The sequence below is a fragment of the Mchenga conophoros genome, linkage group LG7 (assembly GCF_057382185.1).
Source record: "Mchenga conophoros isolate Kocher_MC1m ecotype Shallow Benthic linkage group LG7, M_conophoros_male_GT1.1, whole genome shotgun sequence".
NCBI lineage: Eukaryota > Metazoa > Chordata > Actinopteri > Cichliformes > Cichlidae > Mchenga > Mchenga conophoros.
Genome location: NC_140532.1, coordinates 28,244,738 through 28,262,310, shown reverse-complemented (window position 1 = coordinate 28,262,310; position 17,573 = coordinate 28,244,738). Strand labels below are relative to the sequence as shown.

The 17,573-nt window shown below is 44.0% G+C and overlaps 2 protein-coding genes across 2 annotated transcripts in view; both read right to left on the bottom strand.

Moving 5' to 3' along the window:
- Nucleotides 1-10,599, bottom strand: part of LOC146570303 (UDP-glucuronosyltransferase 2A2-like) — a 30,161-nt gene extending 19,562 nt beyond the window's left edge. Inside the window, exon 1 of the mRNA XM_085283246.1 lies at nt 10,296-10,599. Within this exon, the coding sequence (XP_085139372.1) occupies nt 10,296-10,553 (258 nt within the window). The 5' untranslated portion in view covers nt 10,554-10,599. The remainder of the gene's footprint in view (nt 1-10,295) is intronic.
- A 104-nt stretch (nt 10,600-10,703) lies between these two features.
- On the bottom strand, nt 10,704-17,040 carry LOC146570302 (UDP-glucuronosyltransferase 2C1-like). The gene is made up of 7 exons (XM_085283245.1): nt 16,708-17,040; nt 15,978-16,467; nt 13,781-13,929; nt 13,568-13,699; nt 13,309-13,396; nt 12,558-12,777; nt 10,704-12,290 (listed from the first exon to the last, which is right to left on the bottom strand). Exons 1-7 carry the CDS (start codon nt 17,017-17,019, stop codon nt 12,011-12,013), a joined length of 1,671 nt encoding a protein of 556 aa, XP_085139371.1. The 5' UTR covers nt 17,020-17,040; the 3' UTR covers nt 10,704-12,010.
- Nucleotides 17,041-17,573: the final 533 nt, after the last annotated feature.

Here is a 17,573-nt window from a genome sequence, read left to right as displayed (position 1 = left end):
CCAGGCAATTTTGAGAGCTCAGCTACTGCATCAAGATGATCCATTCTTTCCCTGCCATGTATTCTGGAGATTTCTTTATGTTCTAAGATCACTGCATCGTTGGACAAACAAGTTATGCGATATATTTTACATTTTGGTGCATACCAGACATTTGGAATTTGGGTGCTTTGCCAGCATGCGTTGTCCAGCGCCCGCTTGACCATTGGTCCCAGATCTCTTGGCCCATGACCCTCGTGGACCGCCAATGTAATGTGAGGGGCTGAATCCTCTCCCACATTGTACCAAGGCAGTTGTTCATCAGTAAATTTCACAGCCGCGGCCACACCTTCTGGTCCAACATAAATGTTATGTGTTTGCACATTCCACGTCTGTCCCTCAAGATCAGACTGGAACTGTTCCCAATAGATATCGTTATCTTCCCTATCATAAAAGAGTGTAACGTGGAAAGGATCTCGCGGAGGGGAATAGACGGCCAGGCTCATTACCCAGGGTTTCCATAGCTGATAATGTCTCAAAATGCCTTCTTCCACTAGCCTCCCCCAGTAGATTTCGACAGTGGGTTGTTCAGAGTTCTGGACTAGATATTGAGTCTTTGAAGGTGATCCCAGTTTCACAAGCAGGTCCCTGCCCATGAGATTTTCCAGGCACCTGTCAGGACACCACATATTGGTGCTTCAAAGTCTGTTTTCCCAGCTGTGTCAATGCTGGATCATCATCATTGACAGCATAGGTTCTGCCGTCCCCACGCTGTTCAGTTTCTCCGGGCTCCATCAGTATTGCTCCCCCTCCCAGCCCCAGTCGGCTACTGGGTACTGGGGGCTGGTGCTGCATTCGGGTTTGGAGCCTGATGTGCTCCCCTGTAAGCAACTCTTTGTCTTGGGCCTCCTCGTGCCTGGGGTTGATAGCCTCGCCTCTGATAATTTCGCTGCGATTCAGGGCATTCTCGGGACCAGTGTCCTTCTGCTCCACAGCTGTAACAGCCAGTCCAAGACACACTGCCAGGATTCCCCGGATTCCGAGCCCTTTGTCCTCCCCTCACGGATCCACCACGCCCTCTCTGCGGTCCACCGGTCCCCCAATTCCCTACGGGTTGACGCTGCCTTGGTGCATTGGCGGGCCAACGGTCATCAGGGTAGAGACCCGGATCCTGATCTGGCCAGTCAGGCACAGGATCGGGCTGAGACCTTGCCACCATTATTTTCCTTGCGCTCTCTTTATCCTCTTTCTTTCTGTCTCCTGCTTTGTTTTTTGCTTCTACCAGCTGCAACTTGACCAGCCACGCCTGGGCTTCCTCCAACTCTTTCTTTTGTTTGTTTGCCAAATCCTGTTCCTGCTGAAGTCTGTGGGTCACATGTCTGTCCCACTGCACCGAGTCTGCAACGGCAAAATCTGGGTTCTTTTCCAAGTCAACTGCAACCTGGTTGGGCAGCCCTGCCAGCACTGCCGAACGAAACCACGCTCTACTTTCACCCTCCTTCCCCGGATGTATTCCTGTTCCTAACAACCATTGTTCCTTTGCTTTAGCTAAACACTCTCTGGGTGTGTTTTTAGGATCCCAAATAATTTTTGGAATGGCTCCAAAGTTAGGAGTTGGGTCCTTCTCCCGAACTGCATCTGCTAAGTCACTCTGCACCTCATGATATTTCAGGTCATTTGCATATCTAGTTGTTTGAGCTATCTGCTCTACATCTGCTAACCCACCACCCAGCATACAACGTCCGGCCAAAGCGCGAAAGTCGCCCAGCGCTAATTCTTCTCCTTCCCAATGTTCTCCCTTGGTTATTGGTGGAAGTTGTTTAACCAATGCTTCCAAATCTCTCACCTTATAGGCGCGATAAACTGGTTCGTTCTTTGGACCTGCTATTAGAGGCAGACTTAAACCAGGGTCAGGAGCTCCTTGTTCAAAACTCACTTTTCTACTCTTCCTCGACTTTCCTTTTCCCTTTGAGCTCCTAAATATGGGCTGTCTCTGTGCTTGGTCTCTCTTCACACTTCTTTTCCTCAAAATTAGGCTTGTACTTGGTTGGGGCTCAGCTCCTCCATCTTCGTCCTCCTCATCGTCTTCTTCTTCTGATGACGTCGCACGGTCTTCATTCTCCTCTTCTGGCCCTCCCTGCATTACTCTCTGTTTTATAACCTCCAATGCCGTTAATGCCTCTATGGACGCACGTAGGGCCTCATGCATTTGTCCATACACTTCTCCTTCAGTTTTTAACACCAAGCTCAGAGGTATTTTATCACCCAGCCCTCTCTGTTGGGATGTAATAAGTTTGCTTACCTCAACCTCCATCGCTTGGCACTCTTTCTCTGCTGATTTTAATACTCCAGGGGAAGCCAAACGAATAGCTTTCTTAAGCTGTTCAAGCTGATCCTTCAGAGGTTTGCATCCCCTTTTCCCACTAGGTGTCGCACCCGAGCTGTCAGCCATTCTCTGAAACACAGACTTACCTCTTCCAATGGCGTTGGTCGACTCCACCTTCTTGGTCTAGGTCACCCAGACACGCTTAACTTTCGGTTTCAGTCTTCGTCTCGCTGTTCTCGCAACCACTGGCTCCTCTTCCCCTGCTCGGTGATACACGAAGTTTAACCCAGCACTTTAGACGCTGTCCTCGCGTTCTCAAGCGTTGACACTCAATCAAAATTATTCGCCCTGAAAGTGTTAATATATGACACCAGCAACCCTTATGCGCAACGCGCTCATCTCCGTATACTTACCTCTCCAATAGTTCCTCGGATTAGTGTTTTTTCATTTATTTTAAACCTCCGTATACTTTACAGCAACACACCCTCAAGGGTCCCTCAACTTGTCCCGTACTAATAAGTCTAAAACCAAGAAATCACCTTTATGACATTATGTCAAAGCTTTCTCCATGTTGCACAGCCTGCCACAGGTTTAACAAAAAAATCGCTGCCCGAGAAGGCTCCCACATATCAAGGTGGTCGTTTTCACAAACTTCCAGCAGACCCTCAAATAAACAAAAACAACGACCCAGGCAGGCTTCCAGTTCAGCCTCCTCAATTTCTATGCACACTGAAAACTCATGGGGAGATTCTTCTGTCTCCCCGTGTCCTACACAATTCACCTCCAAATGATCCCCTACAATTGAAATTTCAGTGTGGAATGACGCAGAGATTAACATTTCCTTATTTATTCACTATATGTAACCTGAATTTTCTCTCTCTTATCAAATAACAAAGGTTATCTTTACAATTTGTTATTGAACTACTAATTAAGTTGCTTTTTATGGTGTCAGTGATAAACTGCCCCTAAAAAGTCCACTTTATTGCGTGCTCATTGAGTTACTCCTATCAAAACTATTTAACAAGTTCAATTTACACATACTCATTAATTTGTCACGCTTATTAGTGGCTCATGGTTGCTTAAAGCCTATGTCTGACTTGACCACAGAGTTAGAGCATCATTCAATCCTCCCAGGATGACCACTCCACTTACTCTGCATCCAGTCAGCTCATGAATTAACAACCCTTTTATTTTTTGTTTATGCCTTCAAATCCACCTTAAATCTTCTTACCTAAACGTTGGTTTTAAACACAAACAATTCTTATATTCTATTTTGAAACGCTGTCACCATTCATATATTTACAATGTTATTATTTACTAAGCCAGCATTTTAATCACAGACATTTATCCACATTTACAAACAATAGTTATAGAGCTCAATGACACACAAAACCGAAAGCATAATCCTCTCATGCGCTCTGCATCAGCTGCCTCATTTGCATGCACACACACTCTTCATCTAAGAATAGCAGCAGGCAGTCAGTGCATTGCTGACTCGACCCACAGAGATCTTTTTAATACAGAGACGTCTTATATTTACAACTGCACAGATTTTAAACCTTTTAACACCTATCAAATTTCGACAAATTTAACATAACCGTTTTTTGCGATCAATTAACCAGTATCAAGACTTTAACTGTTTCTGGCCTCATTTCTAAAATCCCTAACTCAATTTAAAAGCGTCAACCAACCCAAACTTTTTGAAGTTTTAGGTTAAAGTTACACGCCCGAAATCCACTTCTGCTGGCCAAAAAAGCGCAGATACCGTTTCAAACGGTAAGGAGACTAACTCCTAGCTATTTTGGAGGTTCCCAAGTTCTCCCCGGTTGCCAACCGTACTAACCCTATTCGCCGATAGGTCAGGGCCAAGCGTCCTTGGCCGGGAGGGAGCATTACCTCCGAGAACTGCGCTTCCTAGCAGACTCTAACTGCCGTTCTAGAATAATTTATAATACTTTGAAACAACAATCAACACCCGAAACAAGTGTATAACTGAGGCAGGTGCAACCTAGTGGTCAAATGGAGACTCCAACTCACAAAATGACCGCTCAGGTCCACTCTTATGACCAAATTTGGACTCTAACCAACACAATAACCAATTCCCTACCAAACTACTTGAGACTCTAACTCAATTTCTTTGGGACTTCAACCCAGTATTTAAACCTTTCTTATCAGACTCTTAACTACTTTCATTTCCTCTTAGCAGAACTCTAACTGCTTCAACTCATGAGATTTTCATCAAAATCAAAACAGACATCCACCAGTAACTTCAGTGAGTAGACTTAAATTTTATCATATCCAATTTGGCACACTTTGGAAATAATTCAACAGGTAGTGCCTTACCTTTTGGATAAGCCGGCTTATGCCCACTCACTTAGACCACTGGAATTCATGTCTGCCCGTCAGACCACCCAAGACCCCGGATTTCTCCGTCCAAACCTCCAACTCTCCCTCCTCAATAACCGGACGAAGCCCCCAAATGTTAAGGTTCAATATTGAGGAAGGGTACAAGAGGTGATCGAAGAATAACCACACCGATCCGGCCGGGTGAAGTCAAACGAAGATTTTAATGAATACACGCGTGGGAAGACAACTCTGTACGCAGACAGGAAGTAGTCTTCGACTTAATCAAAGCATGAACAGATATTTTATAGCATCAGGGTTTATTTACTGACGCCCCTTCATACGTCACAGATACATTTTATACATAGATCAGATCAACATCATCATTGACTTTTCACCTAGAAAATCATCTTCTATTTTCATGGCTAGCCCTTCCTGTCTACCTTTCAGTTCTTGTCTTGTTCCTCTTTCTTGCCGAGACACCAAGAAACGGTTCCTCTTTTACCAAGACAATTTTGCAGTTACAGCCAAACATAACTAACCTCTCCTCTAAATAAATCTAATTTAAAGTGTGTGTGTGTGTGTGTGTGTTGACCTCACATGCTCTTTGTGTCATCTCTTCACCTACTGTCTGTGTCTCGTCCTCAAATGCTCTTTCTCAATTCACCTGTTGCACTTCTGACCTTTTACCAGACCAGAAGCTCACTGAGACTATGTGTATGTCTTCTACTAAATAAATGTTTTAATCAAGAACCTCTCTTAAGGCCTTCTTAAAGCTCTTTGAGAAATGAATAATAACATACCCGAGTCTCATCAGCAACTGCTCATTGTGTGTCTCAGTCAGCTCATTCTAAGTCCATTGGTGATATTCCTAAGCAAGCCCTAGCAGAGCACTGCTTATTATGCTCCTGAGCCTGGATTCCCAGAGACTGTTTACTCTTCACTGTTCACTGCCTACATTCCTAAGACTGTTAGTAGGGCATATGTGCAGGTCCTTCCAGACAATATTTATGTATCACAACTTGCACTCTTAGAGACTGATGATCTACCCGGGGCCTCCCCTGAGTATGAGAACCCTACACCCATCCTCACTCCCTGAATGGGGGTGGCTAGGGTCCAGCTTGTTCCTGCACCCAATGTTTTTTTCCCAGGGTGGGGGCAGGTGGGTCCCAGCTGCAGCGTCAGTCTCTAAGGAGATCTGCATGTTCTGCAGCGCTGCCATAGCCTCCACAGTCAGCTATGAGTCCAGTCCTAGCCTACGCAACCTTCACTTGCATCGGCTGGGGCTGGCATCAGCTTTTTGCGTCCCCCGAGTCTTCAATATCCCTGGCTCCTCAGCAGAACCTATCGGTCCCATGCCACCTAAGTCAAAGGTTCCCGCTCTGCCTGAGAGTGCAGGGCCTGAGCCAGAATTCAATGTCCCATGGCATTTGAGTCACAGAGGGGTCCTCACCGACACTGTCATAGGTGGATTCACAGGGGACATAAGTTTAACACAGAAGGGAAACCCTTCTGACGGGAAGAGCAGTGGAGCAGCCAAGGGAAGTAGTAAACATAAACACGAGTTGCTAAAACTATAATTTATTTTTAAAGAAAGCACTAAAATACTCTGGCCAGGCAGGAACATGAAGTTAAAAACATTAAAAGTAATTAAAACTATACAGCCAAAATGCAATGGCCTAAGCCATGGAGGTCAAGTCCCATAAAAATCCAAACGGTGCAGAAACCAACAGGATCGTCGCCGTCCTGTCTGCCTCTTCATTCTGGTGCCAACTAGAAAAAGGAGAGAGGGCCAGCGGCAGTCACCATTCTTAGATTCCACTGGAGGTTCGTCTTAGACGGGATGGATCGGGACTTACCCTGGATGGGCAGAGCTCCTAACTCCGCCCACCACTGTGTTGTGCTTCACACGCGTAGCCATAATTTCACCGTCCCGGGGACATAAGGCACCATCCCGCTGCCTCTTAATCCCCTGCCGTGGGCCTCTCTCGGCGAGGAGCTACCTCCCGTCAACACCAACACAGACCTCTCCGCTCAGCCCCGATCACTCTCTCCAGTGTGCGGTCGTCTGCGATCTCCGGTCTCGTTCTCCTTTGCCGCATGCCTCGGCCAGCTGCCTATAGCCGGGCATCTGTGCCGCTCTGCACGGCCGCCGCCCACACCGGTTACCACGCCATGTCTCTCCTCCTCTTCCCCTCTCACGCTCTCTCTTATTAAATAGCTATCTCCAACCCCAGGTGTGCCAGGTTAATGATCAGGAAGGGGGCGCACAACATAACACAACATAAGCATGCAAAAACCCAATACAATAAAACACTACACGCTAAAAATATCAAAGAATAAAACTCATCACTACATGCAAGCAAATAAAAATATCAACTTAAACTTTGTCCATTCCACCCTGTGACATCACCATCAGTGTCCAGCCAAGCCACCAATAGTGCTCGGTCACCTTCACTGATGGCAGCCTCCAGAGCTGGCCTGTTTCCTCCCACATTGATGCTGGCCCCAGGCATTCACCACCTTTGCTAGCCACCTCTTTGCCGATCAGTGAAACTTCATGACTGGTTTCCCGGACAATTCTCTTTTCTCTAAACTCCTCTGTGATAGTGCCTGGGTCCATTTTATGGTTAGAGTATACCGTCACAAATTGCAAAGGGTGATGTGTGTTAAGAACCAAATGCAGACATGTAAGGCAGGCTGTGGTAAACTCACGAGCCATTTGGCTGTAGGGAAAAATACAATGTAGAATATAAAGCACAAAACGAAACTCAAAGCCATAAACTGGGAAGTGATACTTGGGCAAGGAGGGACTGGAGCTGAGAGACAAAAGGGAAGATGAACTGACACTCTGACAAAAGGAGAGTGAGACAATAGCTGTGTCCCAAAACGTCGGCTGCATCCTTCAGAGGCTGCATTTGAAGGCCGATTACGTCACAGCCAGGCGACGAAGGCTGACCCAATTCGTCGACTCCTTCAAATGCGGCCGACAAATGCGTCCTTAATTTCCCCGAATTTGAAGGATGGGTCGGGTGTGTCCTTCGTGGCCCGCCATAGCCCAGCCAATTCCAGTTTCCAACAATGGCGGCCGCTACTAAGTTTTAATATTACTCTTATTACTCTTTCTGGGTCACAAAATAAACTTTTAACATATTTTCAGGCGAGAAAGTAGCTGTGTAAACTTTAAATATCTGCTTGGTTTATCAAGACATCGCGTATTTGTAAAAGTGCTCCGACGTCTGTTACCCACCCGCTCGATAGCTAGCCGGGGGGTTCAATGGTCACTCGACCCAGCGAGAGCAGCGGACTCCTGGCTTCATCGTTTTCAGACCCCCGCTGTCTTTACCTACTCAGGTTAAACATGATATATAAGTCACTCAGATAACTTAAAAATGTAATTGTTTCCTTTTTCGGTGTTTTATTTGTTCCAGAGTAAATCAGTTTGGCTGAGATCAAAGTTGTTATCTTAGATTAGATTAAATAAAACTTTATTAATCCATCGGGTTCCTCCAGGATTTTCACACAGCTGAATAAACGTCAAACAGAAAACTGATTAAACAGAAGTGTGAGACGGTCGAGAATTTATGCCAGTGTCCTGTTATATTTTAGATAGTAAGGAGCAGACGGCTGAGATTATTAAACTCCACCGAGACAGCTGTGACGCAAATCTGAAGGCTAAACTGTCCCATTTTACAGCCTCGCAGTTCCGGCTTTCTTGGTCTTCGAAGGACCCGGCCCACGTAGACCGCGAAGGCCACGTCCTCCAAAGGATGCAGCCTACGTTTTGGGACACAGCTAATACAAATACAGGTGGGTGATTAGGGGAAGTGGAGACCGCTGTGGAGAACATGACACAGGTGAACCAAATCAGAGCAGACGAGACAAAGGAAGCAAAACTAAAAGCAAAGCACAAGGAGCACAAATTCTCTCAAAGTAAAACAGGAAGTAATAATTAAACAGAGAAAACACAATCACCTTAATGAAATTAATACAAGCAACTTGACAGAGGGAAAAATACTAAGGGAACACAGAGAGTGGCAAAACAAACAAACTAAAACAGGAATACAATGCAAACTACTATAAGCAAGAAAGGAGCAAAAACTAGTTGGACTCAAAATAAAAGATTACTACAAATACCAAAATCAACCAACAAAGGATATAACAGAAGTTGTAGACTAATACATGAAATGTAAACTTAAGTAAACAATTTAACAGAACTTTAAAACCCAAAAACACAGAATGCTGGGCAGCAGGTTGCAGACCATGACATCCAGCAGCCTTGTGGTTTGTCCAGATGCAGCTTTGCAACCATAAATCATGCTGCAATGTTCTTTTCAGAGAGAAGATGATTTCTCCTGAAATCCCTTCAGCCATATTTGTTCAGTGTGTTTCAAATTGTGCTGTTGTGATGGCATCAGCCACACATGGGTAAATCAGTCCATTTGTTCACTTTATTAGTTTGGTTTGCAGTTTTTTTCCATTAATATAATTCATTAATCATTTTATTTAAACCGAACACTGATTTTATGAGGCGCACGCATAATAGCATTGTGTGGTTTTTCTAAAAATGTTTTCTGTTATATTAATTATGTTTCTCTTTCTTTGAGTTACCTGGTTTTGGGCGGTGGCTGTTTCCTGTCTGGGCAAAAGGCGTGGCTGAGGAGCCTGAGAACAAAATGCCTGCTCAGCAGGGCCAACGTTGTGCTTATCAGGAACAGGGGTGTTTTAGGTTTACTTATGTTATTCTGTGCTTAGTTAATATTAGTGTGTGTTTTTATTTTCCCCTATTGTGTGTAAATGGTTTGGCCAAACCACTATAAAAGCTACCCTCTTGTCTTTGTATCTAGGTCAGTTTGTGAGTTAAGTTGTGTCCACTTTGTTTGTTTAAGTTTCTAGAAATTACTTTTTGTGGAGTTATATTTAGTTGGCCTCTTTTATGGGCCTGCTAGTTATGTTTTTGAATTTTGTCTTTTGAACTTTTTTGAGGGTTAAAATGAAGAAAACCCTTTTTGAAGACATTTTTTCCTGTGTCCTCTATGCTTTGGCTGCTTGGTCCCTCACAGCTGTCATGAACTTACACTTTTAACCTGCTTCTCACAGGACTGTAAACACACAGTGGGCTAAAGCTTTAACAAAAAACAGGTACCAGCATACTACAGGAAAAATTCATACAATTATTAGGAATAATTAAGATTGGGACTTCTGCAATATCACAAATATTCAAAGCCTCTAGGAAAATTGCCATCAGAAAAATAATGAAATCAAAACTTAAACCAAGACTCCAAATATTAACAGACCTCAGCACTGTGACACCACAGAGTGGAATAGAGAAAAGATAACAATAAATATCTAAAATTGATGCAGAAAGCCTGAGTGCATCAACACATTATTTTTCACTTGAAATTGACCCTGTGATGCTGAGTTAGATACGCAGTTAATAAAATTAATGAATGGATGTTTTCTGAGAAAAAACATGATTTCTTCCAGACAAAGAAAGTGAAAGTGTCTGATGATGAAACTTTTCATGGGAGGTACTACAAACCCTTAACTAATGTGTAGCAATGTTCAAAGGACACTAATATCCATGGAAGTGATTGTCAGGGATCTTCTTTGGGTGACTACAAACACGCTGTATAAACACCAGTGTTACCTTGAAGACCAGGAAGTTGAACTTGGCAGCGTTGCGGCTGTTGTTGTAGTTGACAGACGGCGATGCATCGGGCACTAAGATGGTGACCGAATGATTCCTCTTCACCAGCTCCTCTATGATGTTCCGCATGTTCAACCAATGGCTGAACTCTCCCGGAAATGCCAGAACATGGCCACCATGTACCAGGGAGACGGGATGAAGGAGCAGGAGGGTGAGGGGAAGAAAAAGAAGAGGAAGAGACGTGGAAACCTGCATCATGTGTGAAACATGAGCAAATCCAGTCAGACTGAAACTGCAGGTCCAGAGTCCAATCTGCTCAGAGGTCAGCTGCAGGTGAGAGCTGTGCTCTGATTGGATGACAACACAAAGCCTGAGGCAAACACAGAAACCTGTTTATTCATTGTCCTGCTGGACCTCACTCACAGTTTCTCAAGTTTTCTCATTTCTTAGAGGTTCATCAGAGTCAGTGCTCAGTTCAGATAACATTTTTTACAGCAGGTGACTTTAACCACAGGCTCAGAACTGCAATTTTTTCATTATCAGACTTAGTCTGTGAAAATATAAATAAAGCCACTCACGGTAACTATGTTTGCTGAAAACCCTCTGCAGTGTGACTGACTCTAAGTAACATTTACATTTAGAGTAGTGAACCACACAGCAGCACCCAGGAAAAACTCCAGTACAGCAGTTTATTTCCACATCCTTTAGTTTTACAGGTTTCTCACTGTGATCAGGACCTTTCTGTCCAAGGAGACTTCTGCACAATCAACATGTATAGCCAGAATACACAGATACAGCGATTAAGAAATGCTGGTGCAGGTGTGACCTCTGATACATAAATATAATCTTTGAAAATGTTCCAGTGGAAAAGGAGAGCTTTATGTGAGCACTGTGTTTGACTGTAAGTGGATGTGATTGGTTAGTGTAGTAAACTCATAAAGACTGCACAATGCTGCTCTCTTCAGCTTGTGAGGGCAGACCATCCCGATTTTTACATACAAAGGTGAGCAGGGAAAGAATCACTTGTAATAAAAAAACCCAAAAACACTGAAGCTTCAACGTTTCTGTATAAAACTCATATTGATATGTGCTCAGCATTGTGATAAAATTTTATCTAGTATCCAACGAGTCATTAAATCTTCATAGAGATTTTAAAAATTCAATTTTATGACGTCAAAGAGTTCAGATATAAATATAAACTGCAAGCTTGAAATCCTCAGGTGACCTCATGAACAGCATGTTCTCAGTTTAATCAGAACGTGTTAGGCATGTCCAGGGATGGATCCCTGTGGAACACCATTAGTGATGGAAAGGGATTCTGAAATGTTTAGATATTAAGTCCTAATGAAGATGAAACCAGTTAATCTGTGTTTAACCTGTTAAACACAGATTAAATGCAATCCCCAAATAGGACTCAGGTGAGGTCAGTTTTCTGGGTGATTTTTAAGGAGTTTTCTAAACACTGGCATAGTCAGTTAATTTCAGTATCAGGCACAAAAAAAAACATGTTTGTTTTTATGTGTTAAATATTGTTTCAATCAGTAGTAAATGCTGGTCTGTAAATCAGGTCATGGGTTAATTTAAATATTCTCCTCCCTATGTTTTGTGCCTTGAACAGGGTCAGCTGATAATGTTTCCCATCTTTCGTACATAGTCTTGTTACTAGACTCTCCTTTGTAAATACCAACAGGACGGTGCAAACAGGAAATCTCTCTTCAGTCCTTCTTCTCTCTTCCTGCTCGCTGTCTGCACTGCCGCAGGATGCAGCGTATCCCCACCCACCACAAAGCAGCGACGGTCATCAAAGCGATCAGCAGGGCAGCACCGGTGTCCAAGCTGTGGTACTGGAACCAGTTCAGGTCGTATGATGCCAACCGCAGATGCCTAGCTCCACCGTGTCGCATCACAAACTCCACCCAGAAGACGGCGGTACTCAGTGGCGTTACTGGCTGGTCGCGGTGCACCGCTGACAGACGCTGCATGTTGGTCCTGTAGCTGTGCATGGTAAACAAACAGGAAGTCATATGACAGTTTCACTGTTAAACAGTAGTGCACTTTTATTGTGAAGGAATCAGGTCAAAGACAGGAAATGGGGCGACCGTGGCTCAGGGGGTTGGGAATCGCATCTGTAACCGGAAGGTCGCTATATAAATCCAATCCATTATTATTAAATAAAATGTTATTAAACAGGTCCAAATGTACAAAGATGAAACTATTAACAGGAAATATACAAACACAATTCCACACTAAAATCACCTTTACCTTGGCTGGTTTGTGACGACGTGCAGCGCCTCTGCCAGCTCCTCAGCTGTCAGATGGTTGAAGTCCAGGACGATGGCGGTGCCGAGGTGGCTCATACGGGCGAGATTATCAGGCTGATCGCCAAACAGCGGCACGCCCACCAGAGGCACGCCGTGAAACACAGCTTCATATAGACTGTTAGTGCCGCCGTGTGTCACGAATGCCTTTGTCTTTGGGTGACCTGAGGACAAAAAAAATACAGAGCCTTTATTGTGAAAGAACATCTTTTTGCAAATATTGATTATGTTAGTTGCCATTTCTGAGTCAAAACTTACCAAAGATTCTCACACTCAAATAAACACTTGGGCATCACTGAGAGTTAAAAACAGCCAAAATTCTTTCATCCTCAATGAAATGATCTGTTTGGCTTCTCTCACACCTGTTTAAATAAAGTTTAACATACAGGCATCCAAGATTTATAAAATTTAACAGAGTTTAAAGTTAACGGGAAGTCAGCTAGTTAGCTTCTATGTAAAGATACACCATGCACTGACAGAGATTTCTACCTCCCCCCCCCAACCACCACCAAAAACATAAAATATACTGTTATCACTTCGGACATAAATGATAAGCCATCCACAGGAGGATTATCATCCACGCAGGAGGAGTCTGGACCTGGAAGGAGGCTTGGTATGTTGCCACTTAGCAAGTGAATAAGAGGCCTATTTGAGCTTTTATTTTGAAATTCCATGACATCATGAATGAGTCATACCCAGCAGGTCGTTCTGAGGGATCCAATCAGAAATCTTCGTGTTTGGAGCCAATGCAGTTGGAGCCTCGCCACGGTAACGCCAAATCACCTGAAAGGAAGAAAACACTCTTCAAGTCAAAGATGAAACAAACCATCTGAGCTTCTTCTGCCTGCAGGTATTTTTTGGATGATTATTGCAGAAAGTAATCAATGATGCAATCAATATCTGCTGACAGCCCAGTCCCTGATTGTTTGTCTGTGAGTAGGTGGAGCTTCTGACCTTCTGTGGGATCTGACCGAAGGCGGTGGCGATGATGTTAGCGTGCTGCATCGTCAGGTTGGTTACCATGGAGCCGAAGGAAGCCACAATTATGCCGGCATCACCTGAACTCTGCACAAATGCCTCCAGGTCCTGGAAGATGTGACATCATCATTACATCAACACTCACCTGTCCCATTTCAGAATAAAAGTGTGTGCAATCAGAGCTCACACCTCTGGCAGCTGATTGGCCGGTTTGCAGTGTAGACCGCCCACGTATTTGAAGTTTGGTGGGGTCGGCCGTGGCGTCTCAATGTCCCAGAACGTCCTGATGAGCCACACGTCGGCCTTCCCCATAGTCTCACACACACTGCTGGGAGTTCCTGTCCATACAGGAAAGAAGGGATATGACTTCAAAATAAAAGTTTGTACAGGTCCATAGTTATTTGGACAAGGATGGTTTCTATAATTCTGCATCTGTGCACCAATATAACGGACTTTACATCAAACCATCGAGATGTGACTAAGTGCAGTCTTCCAGCTTTAATTCAGGGTTTAACTTCAGTCTAACATTAACAGTTCATGAATTACAGACATTTTTTTACACAGTCCCTCATTCTCAGAGGATCTAAAAATAACGTTACAAACAAATTTAATTTTACATCAAAGGACAGTTCTCACTACTTGATGAAAATCCTTTGACTGATGAAGAACCCACAGATCAAATGCTGTCTCTTCCTCCAGCTGCTGCTGGTTTCTGCTCTCTGCCTTCAGTTTTGTACTTGAATGCTGAAATGTTGCTCTGCTGGTCTGAGATCAGCTGACTGACTCAGTCATTAAAGAGTATCTTTGGGTTGTTTTGCAGTTTGCTTTGGCTCATCATTGTCTGCTCTGTGAAGCTCAGTGTGATCAGTTCTACAGCATCAATATGAATGTGAGCAGAGAGTAAGACTGTCGTTGTGCTGGTTTTCATCTTTGATTTGTTTTCATACCTAATTACTAAGAGAAAGATCACGTGTGATCTCATTAGGATAGGGGTTTGTGTTGGTGTGTGGGGCTGTAGCCTGTAGGTTTATATTGTTAAATGCTGATTATGAGACAGTGTGTTTCAAATCATTTTACAGAGTAACATGAAAGTAACATAATGAGAATGTCTTTCTCCTGGGTGTAATTAAGTAATGTACTGCATTACTTTTAGGAAAAGTGTTCTGTAAGGGGAAATACCTCCAACATGCACAAACATGTGACCCACAGCATGTAATTAATTTGCATGAATGTAATGTCTTTGATTGCAAAATTCTTATCAATTCCCATCCCTAAGGAAGACAGTCTTTAACATCACATCCTCATATCTTAATCTTTGCAATCCTTATTTTCATCATCATGGAAAGTGTAGGTGTTTATTCCTTCAAATAAATACTGCTGTAACATCTTTGCTCTGTGGACCTCTGATTATTTTGGATGTGCTCAGATGGTTATCAGAAAGACATTAAGCCACCACTGCACTGTTCATCAGTGAGCTGTCTGAAGACTTTTGACATGAGTGTAAACATATCTGTGAGCTCCCAAAAAGTTGATTCTGTTCATCTTGAAATAGCCTTTCCAGTGGGAGAAATGTTACATCATCATCATCTAAGTGACTTCTTCAGCCTCAGCTGACTGCAGGCTTCCCCAACCTTATACATTTGCACAATGACTGAAACTAGCACCATTGACGAACAATGGCTGTAAGGTCAGTTTCTTGATCATTAATATGGACATTGTCATGATCATTGATTAAATGCAGATCCACAGTCTATTCAGACCTACAGGCCAGTGGACACTCTTTCAATGATGAGGATGTACACACCCTGGACAGGGAGGAACGCTGGTTTGAGCGCAGAGTCAAAGAGGCCAGGGAAAGACCATCTCTGAATCGAGGAGGGGGCCTAAGGATACATCTTTTGCCATCTTACAATGCTGTTTTTGCATTTATTCCCTAACTCTCTTTGAATGGTACTCATGGATCAATGATCAATGGTCACTAATGAATCATCAGTGGTCTTTTTCAGTGGTTGTTGATCAATGGTCATGACGATTTGTATATTAATGATTATGAAACTGACCTCACACCCCATTGTTCGTCACTAGTGCTAGTTTCAGTTATTATTCAAATATACTCTTTATAAGGTTGGGGAAACCTGCAGTCATCTAAGACTGAAGAAGTCACCTGAAATCGTCTTTCACCCACTGAAAACGTCCAGATGAACAGAATCAACGTTTTGGGATTTTCCTACCTGAATATTGAGCATGCATCCAGAAATTTCTGTGAGCTGTTATTTTAGTTAAACTCTGAATCAAAGCTGAATATCTGCCTTCAGTCACATAATGATAGTTTATTTAAACCCTGTGTGATGCCCTCAGAGTGGAGACATAACTCTTGACCGCTGACCTTTGATCTCCCTGTAGTATTGATCGAGCGTCAGCTTCCAGGTCAGTTCGCTTACTGCTGACGACCCCACATATATCACCATGTTGACCAGCCTCTCACTGAGTGTCATGTGGTCGTTGTATGAGAGAGGAGCTAACGGGACGTAGGATGGCGGTGCGGGGGCGTGGCCACAGTGTCGCTCAAAAACACTGCCGAAGCTGAAGCGCATTGAGATGATGAGTGGCACACTGAGCAAGTCTGCCACCAGGTCACCACACATTGCCATCGAGTCCTGCAAGATGACGTCAAAGCTGGTGTGGCGCAGAGTCGCCATCAGCTGCTTGTTCCTCAGCATTCCGTCACACTGCTGCCTCCCGAAGTCCAGGAAGTGCAGTATCCAGGAAGCCGTCTTTAGGAACTTCTGCAGTGGTGAAGACAAGTGCGCCTCATACATGGAGAAACGCATCAATTCCTGCATAAGGTCCAGATACTCCTGCCGGCTGTACGACACCTGCAGGAGGAAACACCTGATCAGGTCATTGATTCTATATCAGCTACGCCCAAAAAAAACAATGAAAAAAATGCTTTCCTCTGATTTTCAGGTCTGAAATGAGACAAACACGGAGAGGTGTCTGTGGGTAATCAGGGGGAAGGACGGGAAATTAAAGTTACTCAGAACCATTACTTCACAGTGATTGTCAGGGATCTTCTTTGGGTGACTACAAACACGCTGTATAAACACCAGTGTTACCTTGAAGACCAGGAAGTTGAACTTGGCGGTGTCACGGCTGTTGTTGTAGTTGACAGACGGCGATGCATCGGGCACTAAGATGGTGACCGAATGATTCCTCTTCACCAGCTCCTCTATGATGTTCCGCATGTTCAACCAATGGCTGAACTCTCCCGGAAATGCCAGAACATGGCCACCATGTACCGGGGAGACGGGATGAAGGAGCAGGAGGGTGAGGGAAAGAAGAGGAAGAGACGTGGAAACCTGCATCATGTGTGAAACAACAAAAAGATCCTGAGTTTGTGAGCAAATCCAGTCAGACTGAAACTGCATGTCCAGAGTCCAATCCGCTCAGAGGTCAGCTGCAGGTGAGAGCTCTGATTGGACAGCATGATTGGCCTGCTTCAAGGCAAACACAGAAACCTGTTTATCCATTGTCCTGCTGGACCTCACTCACGGTTTTTAGAGTCAGCTCAGGTAAAATGACACAGTAACACATATCACAGAATAAAACTTTAACCACAGCCTGAGCAGCTTCATATTCATCTCTCAGTCTGTGAGAATATTAAATATCAAGAGTCAGACTGTACATGAAACACACTCTTGCTTTAATCAGAGGCGGAGCCAGACATTTGAAACAGTAGTATGCATGTGGGATTCTTTTTTTTTTCTTGGGGGGGGGGGGGGGGGGGGGTAGAAATGACTGAGATCAATAGGCTCTGTTTTGAGTTTTGTTCAAAAACGAAGGACTTCATATAGGGAAAAAAATATCACATATGCAGGACACCTTAAACTAGGTTTTTAATTAAGCAGCAAGGCAGAACAAAGTCGGGCTGTATCAAGACACGAGGACTAAACCCCAGTTCAACCAGACCCAGAACTGATCC